This window comes from Aspergillus bombycis (assembly GCF_001792695.1).
Source record: "Aspergillus bombycis strain NRRL26010 chromosome Unknown contig00040, whole genome shotgun sequence".
In the NCBI taxonomy this organism is placed as follows: Eukaryota; Fungi; Ascomycota; class Eurotiomycetes; order Eurotiales; family Aspergillaceae; genus Aspergillus; species Aspergillus bombycis.
In genome coordinates, this window is record NW_019170042.1 from 163,175 (window position 1) to 184,094 (window position 20,920).

Below are 20,920 nucleotides of genomic sequence, written 5' to 3' on the forward strand. Positions count from 1 at the left end.
GATCATGTTTGAGGGCAAGAGCCCTTCTTCGTTTATTTCAAACAAGTACTAAGAGGTTGGCCTATCCAGGAAAGGTCTCAGTTACCGTGCGGCATGAACTGGGAACCCAAATCCAAGCCACTCAGACCTTTCTAAATCTCCGCCAGCAGATGCAAATCGGTTCTTTTAGGAGGGTCCCATTTACATTCGGCATTCCATCAACCCTGCCAGCTGGATCCTGCAGCCACGCTGTGTCCGATCCCTTAGTGAGATATGCACATACAGGGCTACCTTCTTTATTAGGGGGGCAAAACTCCATATGCTACAAAAAGCAACAAGGCTGACATTCTGACCCCACAGACGGTGTATGTACGCTACTACATCAAGGCACTGCTCTAAGCGTGCCAGTAAGACATGGAACAAGTGATCAGTACCAGGAGAGAGATATAGACCATGAAGCTATGTAGTAGGCGGGGGGTCTGGTGAAGTGCCCGGCTACGGCGAATGCTTCATCATGAGATGTTTCGTAGATTACCGCTAAGTGAGAAACGTATACGCGGTCGAGGATCAAGTCTGACACTCTTCTATAGTAGTTCGCCCCGCTGGCACCCAGTTGCAAATATCAATAAAAGCCCCATATAATCCCTCCTTTCACCTCTATACGCTCAGTATATCCATCTCCCGTCTATTTTCCTGCGCTCGTCCTGGTCTCAGGGCAGCTTCAGGGATTGATTGGTTCTTTTTCCGTAATATTTCTCTGGATTATCAATGACAAGCTACCTATAAAAATCCCAGTCTTGCAATGACTGGACCAAGGAACATTTTCACACTAGTGACGGTCTACGCTTTCATTTACCAAATATCCTTTCTTCTGTCTCCATTATCAGGCTCATTCAATTCTTCTTCAGCAGCCTCGCTAAGAGCAGCAGCACACCCGTAGCCCCGATAGTAATCCCCGAGTACAGCTGTATGCCTAGATACAATCCCGTATGATCTAGAATAGCCCCGGCAACAGGTGAACCGCACAAGGACCACAAGCCACACAACATACCCATTCTCGTTCCCAAGGTCTCAAGATTTGGAGTGAGGGTGGTCAAATCCACTGCGGGCAGTACAACAAAAGCGCCGGAGAAAAAACTATATAAAACGGCGAATGCAACCAAGCCACCAAACCTCAGAGATATTATTTACATCTTCCGTGATCAGAGATCATTGAGAACCTTAGTATATTAGTGGCGTATCTTGAATGGATCCAGACCGAGGCTTCCTGTGGGAACGTGGTGTCTCTAATCCAGAGGATTATGAGTCGAATCTTGGAGCGAATTCTTAATCCGCCGTGGATCGAGCAATCGCAGCCTATTGTACCGTTTTTGGGGAACGGATTCCCGGATTATCCGCACTTGGAGCTGCTGAACACGTTCGACTGGATCGGTTGGGATGGGAGTATTGGTGGTTGATGTTTCAGGACGTACCAAGTACGATGGTCTATAGTCGAAGAGTCACCGTTTGTTTAGAAACCAGCAGTTATTCGGTATGAGAGATCACAGATGAGAGATATGGATAATGAAAAATTACTCAAGAAAATAAAATGGGTAGGGCAGGATTAATCAAACGTAAGCGGATTACTTGTTCGAAGAGTCTTCTGCGAAGTCATACAGAGCATATCACCCCCCCCCCCGGCGATGACTGTGCAGGCCACCATAACTCCATCAGCAGTGGCTGACCCCTTTATATAGCCAACCCCTGAACCTTGTCAAATGATGTACCAAGTATTCCCTTTCTATTGCAAGAGTACGACCATAAACCAAAGATGATCACAATTGGGTAAGCAGACGGGATATCCATGATCCATGATGGGGCTACACAGTTCATGCATACACTAGTACGTAAGTCACTACTGTTATTATGCCTTCAGTGCAAAACCAATAGCTGACAGGGCAAGACGATGACAAAATAAGACTTATTATCTATGTGAAGCATAATTTATGCATTTGATAGTTGAAATGGTGCGTGAGTAGGTACTGATGCCTCACCCAGCCATGTGCATCGATCGCAATGAATCACTATTCATGCTTTATAGAACGTCGGCTATAATTATACGCGGGCAATTTCAGCGCAGGTCTCCATCTTTATGCAGCAGCGACACTGTCATTGGCCATCCCCTCGTTGAATCCTGCTAGATGGTACGCGAAAAGTCGGCCTGCCCAAGATACAACGCCAATGATGGCCAGAGTGTATAACTCCTTAGTATTCGGGTCAGGTCCATTAGGTTCAAGGTGTATAATGTTTTGAATCGCACAATATGGCTTTCGGGCCGATTCTGCCGTAAAACGGGCTTGTAGTATAGAAAACAATCAGAATGCAAGCAGTAATCAAGAGTGCGGTAAGAAAAGAGGGCATAACAATGGCAAATCCTAGCAGGAGCTCCCATCCAAATATAGTCGCTCAAAATCATCTTCTTCGATATCGGAAATGGTCGCCTCAGGGGATGTCACGTACATTGCATCCTGAAAAGAGAGACCATTGCTGGTGTCCATAGTGTATATAGGATTCTCTTCAGCTGACAGTTTTGGGAATGAGGCTGCTAGCGGATTATAAGAATATCGTACATGACTATCGTGCCCATCGAACATATTTAGCTCGATGCGTTGGCTATCGCCGAAAAGGAACTGTGACGGATAACCAGCATCACTGGCTAGATGTCGCTTGATGACGGGAGAGTGCCAGCCTACAAGAGGATCGATTCGGCCATGAGCATCCGATAGCGGTTCAATATTCTCTTTGTCTGTAGTGAAACGGCAAAGCCTCTCTGCAAATTCTGAGATATAATTGCTGGAAAGTACCGAGTTAGGAGTGCGAGTTGTCATAGCCTCTTGTTGCAGGAAGAGTGCATCAGAAGATGCAGCTAGTCCAAAGTGCAACCCATCACCACAATGTTGGTCTGAAATATTTTGGTTTGGTGTGTCACAAAAGATCTTTAGCCCAGTGCGCGTCCTAGGCTCATGCCCATTGAATGTCAATGCGAAGTCGTCGGCGCTCTCTCCATGAGTTAGTTGATTACCACCACAGGTTGGCGCTTCAGTCGAGGTGGCTCGCGTGAAATATGAATCTCTGTGATTCAAGCCCTGCCCAACGGTGATCGGGACACGTTTAACTGCTATCTTCTTCCGCTTCCTGTCCCGTCCACGTTGAATGTTGGCGTCGGTTTGAGAGAGGACACGTTTCGAACGAGTTGATCTCCGCCTTGGTATGGGTGTTTCCCCCTTCAGAGGACTGCTGTCCTCTACATTACCAGAGATCACACGCTGTTTCCGTAAGATCCCGGTAGGGGAAAATATGAGTTCTGTAGGCTCGACACCCATGGACGTCTTCTCCATCATCCTAAGAGCACTTTCATCCTTCTTCTGATTGCGTTTGCGCCTCATTTGCTCGGTGGCCGAATCAAAGATATCCATTCCCGGCCAAAGAACACCTTTGAGTCTAGCGATCTCATCCACCCTTTCCTTGTCCACTTCGCTCTCGGTATCGTCAACAAGGGGATCGTAACTTAGTAGTTGTCGATTTAGCAACTGCGAGGCCATTTGCGCTGTGTGCCCCAGCATTTTAGACCAACTAGGCGTGCATTCCAAGTCAGAGCCTCCCTCATCATCTGAACCAAGCACACGCTCTTGCTTCCACTGGTAGGCCGCGGCTTCTGTGGGGATTTGAGAACTAGGCGTAGGGTGCAATAAATGGCCCGATTCCGCGCTTGCTTGCACACCACGATTTGGAGAAGCAACCCCAGCGACGCAGTCCACAGAGACATATGTGCCTCTGTCGCTATAGTCATGCTCCATATCCACACCTAACGTAACAAGACGTGGATCTAAGTAAGCAGGAAGCGCGTTGTCATGTGGCGAGCGTACCGGCACTGGAGGACTCTTGTGCTCATGACCTTCCTTTGCAGGGCACGTTTTGTCATGAGATGCAGCCGTTCCTTGGATCCTTTTCCTGCGAGCATCTTTCGAGGCTAATCGGTCAGAGAGCAACTTCGCAAGATTATTAGCCTTGTACCATTGGTCATATTCATCAAGGAGGATAACAGCTTGGGGTTCTTGATGACTGCGGACTTGTAATTTAAAGCAATGAGAAAGATGAGCCTTGGATGAAACGTGCGTCAACAAATGGGACACATCACTAAATTTGGGTTTTTTGGGGCATATGTTGCAGAAAAGTGCAGCCGCATCCATCGTAGATGACCTTGAAAGAAAGTGAAAGAGCCAATCAGGTCAAGATCAAAGAAGGCAACAGGTTAGAGCTGCCAGGTGCAAGTCGTTGCATGCATAAAACATAAACAATCCAAATACTGGGCGAAAAGCCAATATAGAAAGACTGGCCCTCGTAGCGCACACTAGACATTCCTTATGGATTTGGGTAGCGGCGGTGGACAGAAGATATCAAAAGACTTGCCCTGCAAAATCGAAAACTGGCAGGGCAGGTGCTAGAATGGGGACAAAGACATATTCTGTTCCACTAGAGAAGGAACGTCCTCACAAAATTCCAACTGGGCAGGCACCTGCTTGAACACGACTAGACCAGACAAGGCACTGCACCGTGACCTCCGATAATACTTGTTTCAAGTACATACAGTAGCATTTACCACTGAAAAGAGCCTCAAGGGCGTCAGGCAAGAGCAAATGAATGAATAAAATTGGGAACCTCAAGTCATCTCTCAATTGTACAATTTGAATTCGTATTGAAAGATAAAAGACACTGCTACCATTATGGGTTACATGATATCGTGTGCCACTGTGTCTTAACAACCTTTTCAACAGGTTACTGTGAGGGGGTATGAAGCGGAAATAAGTCACAGTGCCAATCATTCTTCTCCTGCCTTGTATCCCATAATCCATGAAATGAAGGCAAAATGGGTTATTAGATTGCAGGAGGTGCTAACTACGAATAATCGAGTAAGCAACCGTTGTCACTTAGATAAACACTTTGTTATTGCTTTCGGCATACAACTAGCCATCGTTAGCGCCCCCGGGGCCATAGGAACTTGGAGACAGGGAACTCACTAAACAGGATCTACTTCTTCAACACCATCATACCCCAGGAGACTCAACCCGGCGAGGGCAAAGTGTGTATGGAAAACATCGACCATATTACCAGGCCGGTCTCCAAACCCACCATTCTCCGGGTCCTAGTTTGGATTAGAAACACGACATGTGGTTAATTCGGTTGGAACTAACCTGGCAACGCAGGATAAATGCAGCAAGCTTATCGCCATTAATCCAGTGAAGCTTGTCAATCATGGCCAAGCTGGCCCCAACCCACCAGCTATAGCATGCATCTTCCAACTTCTCCGGACGTCCGTTGAAGCCTCCATTGTCCACCTGTCTTTCACTAAGCCAACCACCCAAGCGGTCCTTGTTAATCAAGTCCAATCGCCCGGCAATCGCCAAAGCTCCTACACAGGTGAAGACCTGTCCAGAATGTGACTCTGCACCAGGGTGGATGCCGTAACCTCCATCCAGGTTTTCACATTTCTGGACATAGGCAACGGCCTTCGGGACATCAATAGTATCCAGGAGGCCCAAGAGTGACAACGCATTGAACGCACCATACAAGAAACGTGTGTCCAGCTCACCCCACTCGTCACCCATGAACGAGCCGGTTTCCTTGTCCTGTAATCCAGCGATGAAAGAGCCAACTTTCTGTTTGCCTCCAAGGCCACGCTTTTCCAATTCATCCACTGCATCCAGCATTACAAGGATTTGGACAGCAGAGACGGTGTACAGCATATGAGCGTCATGTCCAGGTGCAGCCCCAAACCCACCATTCTCACGCTGACAGGAGAGGACGAAATTGATCGTGTCTTCACGAGGCAAGGCTTGAGGACAGCCGAGAAGATGCAAGGCTGTTAAGCCCCAGTAGATCCCATTAAGCCGAAGATGCTCCGTGAGCCAATATTCAAGCTCATCCCTCCTCTAGCATCACCTGTCAACCATCTTCCCCATCATTAAAAGATGGTAAGAATGACGCACGCTGTCTAGATTCTTAATGTACTCTACGTGTTTTTGAACACATAGATACTGGTCAGTCTGACCACCCCCCGAGGCTAGGGACATAATTTACGCGGGGGTAGTGTAAGTTAGTAGCTCAATCACCAGCACAAAGCCAGCTAGTTTAGAGTATAAAAACGGGCAGCTCAGTGTTCAGGCAGCCAGATTTTAGCTAAGGGTTTAAGGGAGGAAAAGATAGAATGACAATCAAGACTTCACAGGCTACGTGCGCCGTGCATGGTCTTTGGAAAACAAAATGAAAGGTTGATTTTCAAGGCACCGTCAGTGGTTGTAGCGTCTATATAGTAGACAAGGGCAAGACAGACCACTGGCAAACGCTGTGACTGTTTCGGCAAGCTAGTGAGATTCGGGGAGGTGAAAAGGGAAAAAAAAGCTTTCTGGCAGGGATAGATGAGTGTGGTCGGGTACCGAAGACGAGGAGGGCTTTCTTCCACGTGACTTAGCGCCACCGTGTTGAACCGCCGGCGCATAAGCGGGGCCATGTTTCAGGCAGTCTTTTGGGTGGGATCGCCAGGGCGGCCAGCGGTGTGAACAGTAACCCCTGAGCGCTTACGGTTTGCCCCTGGGTCCCTGCTTTTGCTCAACTGTGTTTGGTAGTAGTTAATCATGTTCAGTGGCTGCTGATCTTTTTTTTGTCTCTTAGCTCTCTGTGGTTCTAATGTAGGTCCGGGTTGGTCATGGTATAAAGCAATATACCTGCTGATGGTACTTGTCCATAGTAGTAATAATAGTAATCCTGTTTCAGTTTTGCAGTATTATAGTGGTGTCTGGAGAGACTACATGAGTACAGGAGCGGATCCTGGATTTCACAATAGTAAATCCTTCCCACGTGTACTGTATTGTCTCCATCTCAGAATATAATTTAAAAAAAAATTATGTATGTACATTAGTTAACTAAGTACGTACAATGTAAAAGTATGCTATTGAGAACACCTATAGGAGCTAGTTAATGACCCAATAATATATATTTTCTCCACTTTTTATGAACAATTTATTAATGGTGTAGAGTACGGCAATGTACGGAGTTCTCCGTGTAAAAAAGAAAAGAGAGGGAGCAAAAACCGTTCAATGCATGCAGTACGGAGTACGTAACGGGCAAAGTCATAGGTATCTTAGAATAGATGGCAGGTTTTACTCTAGCATTCCAGCAATCCAGCAACTGTTTTTTTTCCTCTTTTTTTTTCTTTTTTTTTAATTTTTGCTTCTTTTTGCCTTTTCTTTTACTCTATTCTTTAGGTAAAGAAGATACCTGGCGGGGCATTGCCTATATGTGTGTCTATCTTCCTTTCTTATTCTCTGGTACAAATTACTTTTTATATCATCCCCACTCGCGGTATCACGATGTCATGTGTGAACCGTGGTAGCAAGTCCACTTGAAGCTCTGAAGGATCAGCCGATACATGAAAAATGGGGATTATTTGTTTTTCTCTCATTCTTTCCCTCATGGACTAACCTGTTCCGTGCAAACATTCAGATATGGCAACACAAGTATAAAGAAAATGTTGAACAATCAGGACAGATGATTTTGACTTTGTAGTGTAATTGTGGTAACTGATAGTCAAGCCTACTTAAATACACCCTAGTGATGCTATGACCGTCTCCGCGCCAGGCACCTCGTTCGCGTCGAGTCTTGGCCGTTGATTCGCTCATGCCATGGAACGGCGCCCCAGTGGCATATCCGGTCAACCAATCCATTGCTGCAATTACTGTATCTTCGTCGGAGCGTACATCATCCCGCCCAAGGCACCAGCTGCCAGGCCCAATCTTTTAGGCCAATCAATGACACCACTCTATTATTTGGATGGGTCTTCCCGATCTTTCGGTGTATACCTATACACCATGTGTTCCTCTGCATAGTCTATTAGGGGGCTATGGCAAGCCACAGAACACCATAATGTATAACCGTCTATATAGGCCTACTTATTAGATAACCCTACAATCTTAACTATTGGGAAGCATCCATGTCATGAACAAGGGAGTACAAAGTAGACAGGATTATATCATCAAACACAATGTCACTATCTTCCAATGACCTGAACATGTTCTAACTTCTGATACTTCAACTAGCTCGACGATCGGTCGGTGGGTTGGACCAAACGTCACCCTCGACACAAGAAGCTAATTCTCTCTCTTCCTTCTATTTTCTTTTATTTCTTCTTTTTTTTTGCCTCCTTCGTTTTAATTTGGTTCATACGGTTACTTTCCAACATTAGCCGGGTAAGTCGTAAACTTGGAAAGAGGAAAAAAGAAAAATATTAGACGAAGAGGAAGAGGTCTGTATAGGGCACTTGAGGACTCTGTACATAACTTCCACCGCGTCCCTCACGGAAAACCCCATCGGTGCACTAGATACAAATAGGCTTTTCCATAGCGCTCTAAAAAGCCACGCAGTACTAGCAATTCTGGAGCCTGGCACAACGCCAGCTCCACTATCAGTTCGCCCCTTAAAGAACGGAGGCTTCTTAGCCTGACACACTGCCGCGCTTGCATAACGCTGTCAAGGAATGTATCGAGTCTGAGCACTTACAGAACCGTGCGAGAATCACTCTCTCGTGTCAAGGCTTTTGACGACCAACTCCATACAATCAATCTCCTTAGAATTTCTATTATTGGGAAATCGTTTACCATTCTCTCTTTCCCATTCATTTCAATCTCTCTTCGGTGTTAAATTCCTGTTTTCTTTTTGTTTTTTGTTTTTATTCTTAGGTAGCCTTCTGTCCTCACTCTAACAATCCGACGATAGCACGCTAGTCGCTCCTCTCTTTACCGACCGCCCTCTGAACGCCGCTCCGCAGCCCAAGGATTAAAAAAAAAAGTCAAGGGAGAAAAAAAAATAGGACATCATTACTTGAGTTCAACTGCGACCAAGGAATTCACACAAAGAGTACCGTTGGACAAGAGACGGGTGTGGATTGGGAAGAAATTCAATCAAGACAGAAGGTCTAATTCCTAATATGAGGGGCTGCGCATTCTGGTACGTTAAGATATTAAGATACCCTCATCTGCTTTTGATGGTAGGATAGTCATGGATTCAATCGACTGTTCTCTCCTATAACCACATAATTAATTCACTTCAAATCTCTCCCTTCTTCTTGACGCATACCAAGGGGTAAATTATGACGATGTCAGCCTTCGTGATGGCTTCATGCATTCATAACCCCCCCTTCCCCTTCTTTTATCGACGCTCCTTACCGTTAATTGCTGCACGCCACTCTTTCTTCCTATCTCTTTAACGCAAAGCCATCTTTGTTTCTGGCCTGGATCGCTGATGACCATGCAACTATTTCTTAGACGCGGTCGCTCCGAGATATTCTCCTCCACGTACGATCATTGTTTGCTTTGACAGCGTTTTCGACACCGACATTTAGGAAACTTATTCGCAAGGCTGGTCCCGTTGCAGTCGGTGTATTTACCGTGCGATCTCTCTCAATATACTCCAAGAATACATGGGGCTTCACCTCTTCCTGAAAAAGGGATAAATTTAGGATATTCTCGCCCGAAAGACTTAGAAAGAGCCAACTTTTTTAGAACAAGGGTAAGTTCTAGAATCTGGGGTCTCTCGGTTAGTCTGTTTCAGCATCCCAAAAATACCACCGATTAACTGGGAACTTACGTGCATTCCGTGCTAACATATGATTTTGTAAATAATAGGTTAATCGTTTTTTTTTTGTCCTTTAGCATTCAGTTAGCGCTTGGTGTATCACTTTTGCCGGTCTACCCCTGACGATTTGTCCACGCCGTTATCTGACCCGCGATCAACGTCTAAGATGCCGTCTAGACAGTCCACTGTTCCGAATTTAGATCTCAGCCCTTCCACTCTCCAAACGAGCGCAAAGACTTCGTCCCCACATACACCTGGTGCAAGCTCAGATGGACACAGTCCCCTGACGCCGCGATCACCCAAATCTTCCTCAAGTTCAACGTTCTTCAAGGGCACCACAATCCGCTCTGTCACACAAGAATCGAATAGCAAAGCAAATAGCCCTATCCTACCAGTTTCCCCCGGCCTTACCGCAGAATCACCTACTCAAGGCGTCACGGCTATTCCTCAATACCCTCCCTCTCCACGAGATTCCCCTAAACACAGTCGTGACCCTTCGCGTTCGTTCTTTGCGAATTTAAAGGCACCGAAGGTTTCTCACAGGGCCCAGAGATCGGATAGCTCGGGAAATTCGGGCGATAAGCCTAGGAGCCGTGGTAGTTCTAGGGATCGCAGAACACAGATATCATCAAAGCTGTACGAGTCAACTCCGGACCTTCCCGGTGCCATTGAACGTGCGGCGCAACAAGAGAATAGTAAGCACCTAGTTGTGTATGTCGCTTCGTTTGAATACACTGACATATTCTAGACAGTCATTCTTCCGACGACAAGAACGCGCAACAAGCGGAAATTAAGCGAGTTGGGACGGAGTCTGAGTCCGGTCATACTCTTAAGAAGAGCAAACCACGCTTTGCCAATCTCCTTTCCCGCTCTCGATCAATCAGATTGGACGACTCCTCTGTGAACAGGATTGCGCATAGGCGTCCGTCCACCAGCCTTATGAGACTTGAAGAAAGCGCCAAGAGGGAGGCACAAACGCCCCCGAAATCAGCAGAAGTCAAGCCCACAGGGAACCCTCATGTCCGCAGTTATACAATTGACCGTCCTACGGAAGTCAACGGTGGCTTGATACGAAAGGACAGATATGGCGGGTCAATGGTTCCTTCAGCTTCCCTGAGTCAAGTATCGGGCGCTTCAGCGGCGCTGTTCAACAATATTAAGCAGTCATCGAGTGGTGCTGCAGATCGAATTGGCAAGGCAGGAAAGGGGTTTTTTGGGAAGATCACACGAAGTGGCAGTACCAATGAGCGGGAACTCATTAATGATGACAACTATGTCTGCTCCGTGATCAATTTGCCGCTTATTGAACAAGCCCGTCGAACCCGTATCGCGAAGCGGCTTGAGGATTGTAAGGATAAGACTGAGTTTTGGATGCCAGCTTTACCGTATCGTTGCATTGAGTAAGTTCCCACGCATTTCCGTTCAAATGGGTGGGTTACTAACGTTACATCAGTTACCTCAATTTTAAGGGCTGTGAGGAAGAGGGACTTTATCGTGTTCCGGGTAGCGGAAAAGAAGTCAAGCATTGGCAACGGCGCTTTGATACTGGTAAGTCAACTAGGTAGACCTCTGCGAAGTAAGTGTGTTTTAACATTCATCCAGAGCTTGACATCAACCTCTTCGATGTACCGGACCTCTATGACATCAATACGATTGGCTCCATGTTCAAGGCTTGGCTTCGAGAATTACCCGATGAGCTTTTCCCCAAAGAAACACAGGCCATGATCGCCGACAAATGCGAAGGCGCAACCACTGCCCCACAGATGCTCAAAGATGAGCTTTCAAAGCTACCCCCATATCATTACTATCTTCTCTTCGCCATCACATGTCACTTAAATCTCCTGCATTCCTATGTCGATCAAAACAAGATGGACTATCGCAACCTCTGCATCTGCTTTCAGCCTTGCATGAAGATAGATGCCTTCTGTTTCAACTTTCTTGTCTGTGACTGGAAAAACTGTTGGCAGGGTTGCTGGACAGAGAAGGAATATCTTCAGATCGAAAAGGAAATGGACGAAAAAGAAAAGTTAGCGCATATAAAACAGGACACAGGTGCGAGTTTTCCACAGGCCACGAGTGTGGAAGAGAGAGCTATATCTTCTTCTGGTAGCAGCCAGCCTTCCATTCAAGAGCAACCTTCTCGTCCTGAGACGGCTAAAGGCCGCAAGAACAAACCCAAGAACATTGAGACGGCACATACTAGGAGTATTTCCCAGCTTCCTGAATTAGGACCTCCGCTGTCTCCTATTCAGATATGAGAACAACCCAGCCAAGAGCCACTGTTCAGTTTTGATGGGTTGAGCCCTTCATTCCGTCGATATGAAACTTCTAGATTTTCTTGTGGGTTGACGCACATAGATTCTGGCATTGCACATTTGAGCTCTTCGGCCAGGCTGGCCTGCGCATATCTCACTTTTTAGATTTGAGACCTGAGAATTGCCAGTTCAAAGTCTCGGACTGTATTCGCATTGCAAGCGATATTCTCCGTACTTCGAACCCGAATCTTCGCGATCTTTTTCTATTTTACTTTAATTGATTTCCCGGGCTGCTTTATTCCATTCATCTCTGTTTGTTTTCTGTTTCTAGCCCTTTTTGCTCCCCTTTTAACCTTTCTTATCAGTGTGCATGTCTGGCGCCTCCGGAGTCCGTTTATTTTATTATACTCTACCTTCTCTTTTGTTTGGCTTGTACAAATTCGAATTGGTCTTCCCTTCATCATCCAATCATGTTCTCTTTCCTCATGTCTCTTCTTTCTTTCTTTCCCCCCTATCTTTGGCCTCCTTTTCTCGTTCTATTATTGCGTATCTTTTGGCGTGTGTTTACCCCAGACATCTACAAAACCGCATCGATGTATTTTTGCTCTTGAAATTTTTATACATTCATTGATTCCCCACATAGGAGCTTGTTTTGGTACCTTAACCTTATGGTTCATTTTTAACTGCATGTTTCTGGAGTGCTGTGCTGGTACATATTTTGTAACATAGATCAATGATAAAGCCATACGTCACATTGAGAGAATCTGATGGAATAGCAAATACTTCCTATTGCGTTACAAGAATGAGATTCTAGGTATAGAGCCGCAGAAATATGCTAGCAGAATATACATGCGTTGTTCTCGGGCACTAGGCAAGGACAAAGAATAAAGTGTTAAAATCCGACACAGCTGCTTTACTTTTTGAGCCCAAAATGGCAGTAATCCATTTAGGCAACATGAGACATCAAAGACCGGCGACTCCAATCCAAACGCCCGATAAGCCCAGTATTCCAGACAAATAAAGAGTTGAGGAATTTGGCCAAAGCCCAACGGAAGAGCCTTGATTAACAAGTTGTACAACACATCTCTTAACCACCACCCGACTTCCTGGATTTCCGTTCATTGTTCCTCATCTTCCTCTCGTTTCGTCGTATCCTCTCCTTACGCTCAGCCCGTGACATCCCACGGATCGAGCTGCCCTTAGCCGCAGCATCCTCCTCCTTCTTCCAATCCTTCTCGTTTACTTCGACCAACCAATCCTCATCCGACTTATTCTTTCCCTTATAGCCCCAGCGAGGAACCCACTCACCCTTCTCCTCATCATAGACCAGCTTCTTCCGGCGCTCCTTGTCCGCAAGTCCAGCACCAGCTTTGCCACTGAATCTGCCAATGCCCTTCTTGCGTGCGAAAAGCTCCCACTTGGTGGGAGGCTTGGGTGTCGGCAAAGGCTTGTGTCTGGGAAGAACAGTTGTGGGCGCAGGAAGCGTCAGGAGCACACCCTGTTGTGAGGAGGTAATGGGACAAGTAGTGAGGAGTTGGTTAAGGAGAGACTGCACACCATCGCGGGCGGTGGCCTTCAGAGAGACATTAACAGGTTCGGAGCGGGATATTTCGAGGGGATTGGGGTCATTCGCAAGGAGATGGCCGAGATCAAACGTGTATGGAGTAGGTTTAGAGACTGTAATGGGTCTGAAGTGCCATTGCAATTAGTATACCTCATACATAACGATCTATACATCGACTACTATAGATAGCGACTCACAATCTCTCGGGCTTCGATTTTGGCGCCGCGGAGGCAGCCGTCGTTGTTCTTATTTCCGACATTGTCAGGCGCACCTCGGTTGAATCCAACGAGGTAGTATATGCGCTAGGTAAAGTGCGACAGGTTTGTAAGATTGACGAGCCGATAGGAAAACTGAAGCGGAAAAAAAAGTTGGTTGATAAATTTAGGGGAGCCGCTTTAAGACGAGCACAATAATGACAGACCGCCTTCGGAGTTGGGCTTGCGGCAACTAGACTAACCTCGAATAGGTAATCAGAGGAATCTTAGAAGTTCCAAATTGTGCTCCGAATTTCAATCCAGTTCATACGCTTGGGCAACAATCAACGCGGCCTACCCTTCCTTTATCCTACAGCAGTTTCCATTGACCGTCATACCACTGGCCGTTGAGCCAGTGTGTTGCAGCACAATGGTTTCTTCCTTCTGCTGGGGCTGCCTGACGCGGCTTCGTCCGACACCTCGAGCCGTTTTACCTCCGCCGGTAGCAGCTCCAAGAGCAGCAGCATTCCACACATCGACGGTGCGTTATGCATTGCCAACGAAGAAGAAAAACAGCTTGGACGGTCCACCCAAGTACCGCCAGGCCAAGTCCGCCAGAATGAAGAAGAAGAAGCCGGTTGAAAGGGCGCGTCCGCCTCCTGTCGGAGAGCGGAAAGCGCTGCGGAAACGTATCGTTCTCAGCAATCCCAACGCCCTTGAAGTCGATGGCATGCAGGACTTCACATCGGAGACTATGGTCGATGCGCGCCTCCGGGGATCCGTCCTCGGCCTTCCTGTGCCGATGCTCACTCAACTCAGAGCGGTTGAGGCTTTCAAGCCTAAACAGGGCTGGTCGATATTTCGCCGGCCTGGCACAGTCGTGAGACGGGAGACAGTGGAATTAGGCAGACTGATTGACGCTATCTCTAATGAGGGTCAAGACAAGGGAAAGTCTGTCAAAAAGATCGTCACTGGTGTCAGAGGGACAGGGAAAACTGTTCACCTGCTGCAAGCCATGGCCATGGCATTTACCAAGCAGTGGGTTGTGTTTACTGTTCCAGAGCGTAAGTATATACCATCCATACGTGTCTACTTCAAGGCTTTCTAACATGTCCTTTCAGCCCAGGATCTGGTAATTGCGCATACTGGTTACGCCCCTCTTTCTGATGAAACTCCAAACCTGTATGTTCAGAACGAGGCGACCGCTGCATTGCTCTCTCGCACAGTCGCCGCCAATGAACAGGTTTTGAGGACCCTACACGTCTCCCAGGAGCATCTAGCCCTCAAGTCTTCTGTTAAAGCTGGAATGACTCTGGAGGAGCTTGCCAAACTTGGTATCCAGGACCCCGCTATTGCCTGGACCGTCTTCCAAGCATTGTGGTCCGAGCTTACTGCAACTTCCCCTGCTTCTGGATCTGACAAGAACTTCAAGCCCCGGCCCCCTATTCTTGTAACTGTTGACGGCCTGTCTCACTGGATGAAGAACAGTGAATACCGTTCTGCGGAATTTGAGCCCGTCCATGCTCACGATCTTGTGTTCGTGCGGCACTTCCTCGGGCTATTGAATCCCGGTACTGGAAAGCCTGCCCTTCCAAATGGCGGTCTCTTGCTCTACTCTACTTCTGCTTCTAATAACCCAACGATCTACAGTTTTGAGGTTGCGCTCAAGCAAATCGCTGCTCGCCAGGCTGGCCTGAATGCATCTGCACCTGAATTCCCTCAAGCTGATCCATACAGTGGAGCTGACAAGCGTGTTATTGATGCCTTTAACTCTTCGAAGCCCACTGTCGCCAAAGAAAGCTTGTTGGAGCTCCAGACCCTTGGCGGTCTCACCCGGGACGAAGCTCGGGGCTTCATGGAATATTTTGCTCGCAGTGGCCTCCTGCGGGAGAAGATCAACGACGAATGGGTTGGCGAGAAATGGAGCTTGGCTGGAGGTGGTGTAATTGGTGAATTAGAGAAGTTGGGAAGACGACTGAGAGTGACCGATTAGATATGGAATTTCTTCTCGCCTTTCTAGCATCACCTAAATTCCCGTTATGCTGTCCCACGTGTACCCTTTATCCCGCCGTATCCTTTTCACATGCAGCGCTATTGGATGGACTCGGCTTTTCCTGTTAAATTATATGTATTTTACTAGTTATATTGGGTTTTGCGTTTTTGTATGCATATAATGGAATTTCAAAATATATATCTCACTTCCCTCACAGTTCAAGTATGCGGACAGATCCAGAAAAGGGGCTGGTCATATTAAACACTGAATGGCAAACAATAGTTTTGCCTAAATATAAACCGGTGGGGAACCCCGGAGATAGTGTCAGGCGCAGCCGGAGATCAAATGATACCTGAAATAATTTGTTAGATTAATCACTTAGGCACAGCCTTCCTCTCTTCACCTACTGTTCTTTTCTTTATACTCACTTAATCTCACAGCAACACGACTCTTCATGTAAGAGTTGTGTTGTTGATCCAAATCAGTGACAGGTCAGCAGATCAGTTCATCACTGCTCGGGAATCTTACGCTCCAACCCCGCGTTCCTGCTTCACTTCAGTAAGTGGGAAGTGACCTCTACAAGCTCCACAACAGCTCACTCGTATACTACTTTAGATATGTACGGGTCGCATCCTCACTCTAACTCTTCTAACCAACAAACTTCGGGCCCTCCAGTACCAGAATGGCGGCTTCCATCGGCTGCGCAACAGCGGCCCTCGCGGAAGCCTACGCCTGGGCCTACTCCGCCCCCTCCACCACCATCTCATCCTCCACTATCAGCGTCTTCTTATAATCCGAGCACATATGGCTCCATATCTAGTCCGTTGCCTGGCGCTGGCGCAAGTGGCTCGCCAGCCCCTGGCTCAGCGGGCATGGATACTAGTGCCTGGGGAGTAAAGTACAACAGGCAGCAATATCCTATCTACGCGCCTCCGCCGCTTCCTGTAAGTCTCAACTCGAGTACACCTAGCGATTGTCGTACTGATGGTATCGTATAGCCTCGACCCCCAAGTACCCCAGCCTATTCTTCTAGTGCACAGTCTCCGATCGTGAGCCCATTGGATAATAAACCCTTACCAGCCAATCCAACATATGGGCCGCCAACTTCTGCTGCAGAATATCAGCCACAATGGACGACAAATGCTCCGCATGCATCTCAGCCTCCTGTGATTAGCCCTCTTTCTCCACCTCCGCCGCCTCCAGTACCTATTGGATATCAAAGCTCAATAACACAGCAAGGTAATCAAACGTCGCAGCAGCTGTCACCTCCGCCGTATTCGGTCCATCCTCCTGGAGAGATTCATAATTTGCAGAACAGTAGCGCCCAACAGCATGCCCCATTCTCTTCTACAAATGTCTCATCACCCCAACCAACATTATCAGGGCAAGGCCCACTGACCGCTGCAAATCCCGTACCATGTGGAGGTGCTCTCCCAGTGACCGCTCCCCCGGTCCCTCCTAAGACTAGCCATAATGCTCTTCCCACAAACACCTCTGTATTGGGCTCTGGCGGACTGTCTGACTGGGAGCATTTCACACCTACTCCAGGGGACGTCGATGATGTGGAGGCTTTTGGGAATAAACAGGGCAACGCCGCTCAGTCAAGTGCTACACCGGAGCCATCACCAGGATATTCAGCACCTATTCCCACTGTAACTTCGAACAGCCAAGCTGTGATATCTACACCGTCTGCGAATGTGTCTCCTATAAGCCAGCCTGTTCATACCCAAGATACCACAGCAGCACAGCCTTTTCCAGGCAATTCTAGCGCAATACATGGCATTCAAGATCCGCCTCGCCCAATCAGAACGGATACCTCTGGGTCGATGTACAGTACTACCTCTACTACTGAGACATCTGAGAGCATTGATGGTGTCATTGAAGCTTGGAATCGGCCCGTTATCACGGACACTCAACCCCCAATCTCTCAAGCTGGCCAAAGCATCAGTCTCGAACGGATAGCCCAACCCCAATGCAAAAGCTTAGTCCGCTTGAAATTCCCAAAATTAAGCAGGATTTCAGTATACAGCGAAAAGAGGTTCAATCGGGCTCAAATACTCCCCGCTCAAGCAATACCCCCAACGAAACGAGTGCCAAGGTAGACGTATTGTCTCCACAGCTCAAGCTGTTGGATCCTTATGAAGACTTAGACCCTTGGTCTAAGTCCTCCTTGGAGCGTTACGTGGCTATGCTACGAAAGGAGGCGGTCGCTGATTCTGATATGGAGCGTTTCAAAATATTCACAGCTTTTATGTCCAAGGAGACTAAGCTACGTGAGATCTTGTACAACATTGAGCATGAACCAAAAAATGAAGAAGCTCCAAGTCAAAAGCCGACACCGGCTTCGCAGGAGCCCAACCGGCAGTCTGGTAATAGTACACCCCCGATCGAGTCAGGCTTAATACCGGCTGAACCAGAGGAGAGCTGCGAGGGGTCAGCTGGCGTTTCGGAAGACCTTGAAGACGGGGGTTATAGCCCAGGGGGCCGTCCTATCCTTACCAGGGTTGAAACGCCTAGTACTCTTGGTATTCAAAGGCCTGCTTCTCAACCGCCAGGCAAAGGATATAGCTCAGGACATCAAAGTCAGTCCCAACCATTGAGGGCTACGTCGGTACCACCCTCTATGCTCGATAAGCAGGAGCTGTCTCCTTTAACAACCAACCCCCCACAGCCTATATACACTCCGTTTCGTTACACCGAAGGCCCTCAGCGGGGCTCAGATCACCTTGTAATTGACCGCCCTGCATACCAGGCCTACTCGGCCCTGCGACAAGCCTCAGCGGAGAGTGGGCGGGTGATGTCGAATGCCCCACACCCAGGATCTCACGAAGATTCCCACTCTTCGACTCCTCTTGCAGGCAACGACGACGAAACTTTCATTGGGTTAATTAGGGAGAAAAGTGTTGCTTACCGCAAGGCATCCCGTAGGAAGTCGTCTCCGCCTCCTTTACCAGCGTCACTCAGGAAAGGAAGGCCTGATGGCCCAGTTGATGATCTGCGCTCCATGATATCGTCCCCCCTGGCTAAGCAATCAGAAAGCTCATGGCACATCACAACTCGAAAGGACCTAGAGAAGTATTCAAAAGACTTTGGTTATATACAAGAGACGGTTAGATCCTGGGAGGCTACGAACAAATCTCGCAGAGAAAAACTAGACAGGCAGCGTATGCATCGTCAAGAGGAATCCGAGAAACGCATCGATGCGCTATTCAACGGAAGAGAGATAGGATATGCCGATATCAATGTCCTCGAGGAAGAATTCCGCCAAACAGAAGCTCGTGCTCAATTAGACGAGGAAAGACAAGAACTAGACGACTATATTGCAAAGGTATTCAACCCGCTGGATGAACGTTTGCAAAAAGATATTTCTGCACTCCAAGCCCAGTATGACTCGGCGCTTGGTCAGCTTGACCATGAGAACAATAAGATCAAGAACTCAGTGACAGATAAATACAATTTGTCTCACACGATGAAAACAGTCAATAAGATCTACCAAAAGCTTGAGGCTCGCTATCAGAAACGTCTAGAAATAGCTTTAGACCGTGAACATCGGCGAAAGAAAACCGAAAGACGACCTCTGGTCTTCATGGGAGACTCAGTAGCCCTCAAGCAACTGGATCGAGAGTTTGATGAGATGGAGAAGCGAAATGTTTTAGAAGCGGCGAAAGACCGGGATGAGAGAGCGAACAGGTTGATGGATTCATTCGACGATGCAATCATGCACGGTTTGGGAGAGAACCAGAGTCTTCTCGACGATGTTTCTGCGAAATTGTCAAAGGTTGATGTGTCAACCATTCGTTCATCTAGCTTACCCGACTCTGAGATCGAACATATGTTGAAATCAGTCTATAACCTAGTAGACTCTCTACGACAGGACTCCGAATCGATTTTGCACAACTTCGGCATCGCAGATTCAGCTCTCAATGATGCCGATTACGGCGTTTCTGTTGCTGAAGCCCGTTATTCCAACGCGGATGACGATGTATTCGGACGACTCGAGGACGACAAAAAGAAAGAGGATGCCAAAATCCAGACAGATCTTAAATCCAAATTGGACAGTGTTCGCGCCGCACCAGCCGAGATTGCCGTCACCATCAATAACCTCCTTGAATCTTTAGGCAAAGCTCCAATCACCAAGCGGAACCGTTCATCAGAACCTGCCCCTGCAGGCCACCCTATTGATGTCCTCTTCCCTGGTCCTCGTCCTACGGCTAATGCTGCTCCCAAAAAACCTGATGAAGATCTGGAACATCAGGAGCGGCTTCGCAGGGCGCTAGAGAATGCAAAGAAGAGAAATGCAGCAAGAAATACTCCGCAACCACCGAGTTAGGTATTTTTAGATTGTTGTCTTTATAGTAAACATACTAATGCTCACGATGTAACTAATTTTTCTCCTTCTACTTCTTTTCTTACACATTAAATTCGAAAGTGCACGTGAAGCTCTTATGTCGTGCGCAGTATTCTTTGTTGATACCAACTTATACAGCGAATCTTTCGGTTTATTAGCCACATGCACCGTAACATACAGAATTGGACTTCTCTTTATTGGATTGCTTTTCCAGTCTAGAGTTCTTAGAATGGCGACTAGTCATGGGACTGAAGACACTGCTGATGGTTTAGATCACCCCTCCCTTACGGCTTCTGAGTTCAACGGAAGAAATGTGGAATATAAAATACTTTTCAATTTTCTCTTCTCTGCTTAGTTACGCTTAACGTTAAGAATAAGAGAGCAAATAAGGAAGACGGGGGAAGGAATCTAAATGGATTCACCAGCGGACAATCATACGGAGTGGCGCGAGTCTTACCAGGGCGACAAGAGTCGGCGGATGAACCAAGCAGGAGAAGCGAGTGTTGGCGCAGACTCAAGCATAGGAAGCAAAGCACGCGATCAAGACTATTAAAGGTATTCCTTAGTTGCCCTCGGGAGACGGCTACCTTGATACAGTTTGCGCAGTTGGTTACGTTATGGTGGTAACGGCCGTGCCACATAGCAAGTCACGTACAAATACCTACGCGCCCCAGGTGGCACAGGACCAACGCCCGCTCAAGCCACCATTTATGCTCTACTCCAACTCTCGTTTTCCGTTGAATATTCCCACCCCCGGTGTGTTCATCTAACGAGCCTCTGGTTTCCTCAAAGCTGCTAGGGTTGGCTTGTATTATTGGATAGTCAATGATGATCCGTCCAACACGATATTTTCTAAATGTAGCAGCAGTACACTCTGATCAACCAGTACTATCAATGCTGCAAGCCTTGAAATCATATAAT

The 20,920-nt window shown here is 47.4% G+C and overlaps 6 protein-coding genes across 6 annotated transcripts; 3 read left to right on the forward strand and 3 right to left on the reverse strand.

Moving 5' to 3' along the window:
* Positions 1-2,393: 2,393 nt before the first annotated feature.
* On the reverse strand, positions 2,394-4,208 carry ABOM_006269 (uncharacterized protein; the record flags this gene model as incomplete). The annotated part of the gene is made up of 1 exon (XM_022533398.1): positions 2,394-4,208. One exon carries the CDS (start codon positions 4,206-4,208, stop codon positions 2,394-2,396), a length of 1,815 nt encoding a protein of 604 aa, XP_022389343.1.
* Positions 4,209-5,035: 827 nt separating this feature from the next.
* On the reverse strand, positions 5,036-6,089 carry ABOM_006270 (Rab geranylgeranyltransferase subunit beta BET2; the record flags this gene model as incomplete). The annotated part of the gene is made up of 3 exons (XM_022533399.1): positions 5,036-5,161; positions 5,211-5,948; positions 6,006-6,089. 3 exons carry the CDS (start codon positions 6,087-6,089, stop codon positions 5,036-5,038), a joined length of 948 nt encoding a protein of 315 aa, XP_022389296.1.
* Positions 6,090-9,811: 3,722 nt separating this feature from the next.
* Positions 9,812-11,903, forward strand: ABOM_006271 (putative Rho GTPase activator (Bem2); the record flags this gene model as incomplete). The annotated part of the gene is made up of 4 exons (XM_022533400.1): positions 9,812-10,340; positions 10,394-11,045; positions 11,099-11,193; positions 11,248-11,903. 4 exons carry the CDS (start codon positions 9,812-9,814, stop codon positions 11,901-11,903), a joined length of 1,932 nt encoding a protein of 643 aa, XP_022389297.1.
* A 1,084-nt stretch (positions 11,904-12,987) lies between these two features.
* Positions 12,988-13,723, reverse strand: ABOM_006272 (ribosome biogenesis protein RRS1; the record flags this gene model as incomplete). The annotated part of the gene is made up of 2 exons (XM_022533401.1): positions 12,988-13,588; positions 13,662-13,723. 2 exons carry the CDS (start codon positions 13,721-13,723, stop codon positions 12,988-12,990), a joined length of 663 nt encoding a protein of 220 aa, XP_022389295.1.
* Positions 13,724-14,088: 365 nt separating this feature from the next.
* On the forward strand, positions 14,089-15,651 carry ABOM_006273 (mitochondrial 37S ribosomal protein mS29; the record flags this gene model as incomplete). Its single annotated transcript, XM_022533402.1, has 2 exons — positions 14,089-14,722; positions 14,780-15,651. 2 exons carry the CDS (start codon positions 14,089-14,091, stop codon positions 15,649-15,651), a joined length of 1,506 nt encoding a protein of 501 aa, XP_022389361.1.
* Positions 15,652-16,268: 617 nt separating this feature from the next.
* Positions 16,269-19,981, forward strand: ABOM_006274 (uncharacterized protein; the record flags this gene model as incomplete). Its single annotated transcript, XM_022533403.1, has 3 exons — positions 16,269-16,595; positions 16,650-17,479; positions 17,536-19,981. 3 exons carry the CDS (start codon positions 16,269-16,271, stop codon positions 19,979-19,981), a joined length of 3,603 nt encoding a protein of 1,200 aa, XP_022389299.1.
* Between the last annotated feature and the right edge of the window lie 939 nt (positions 19,982-20,920).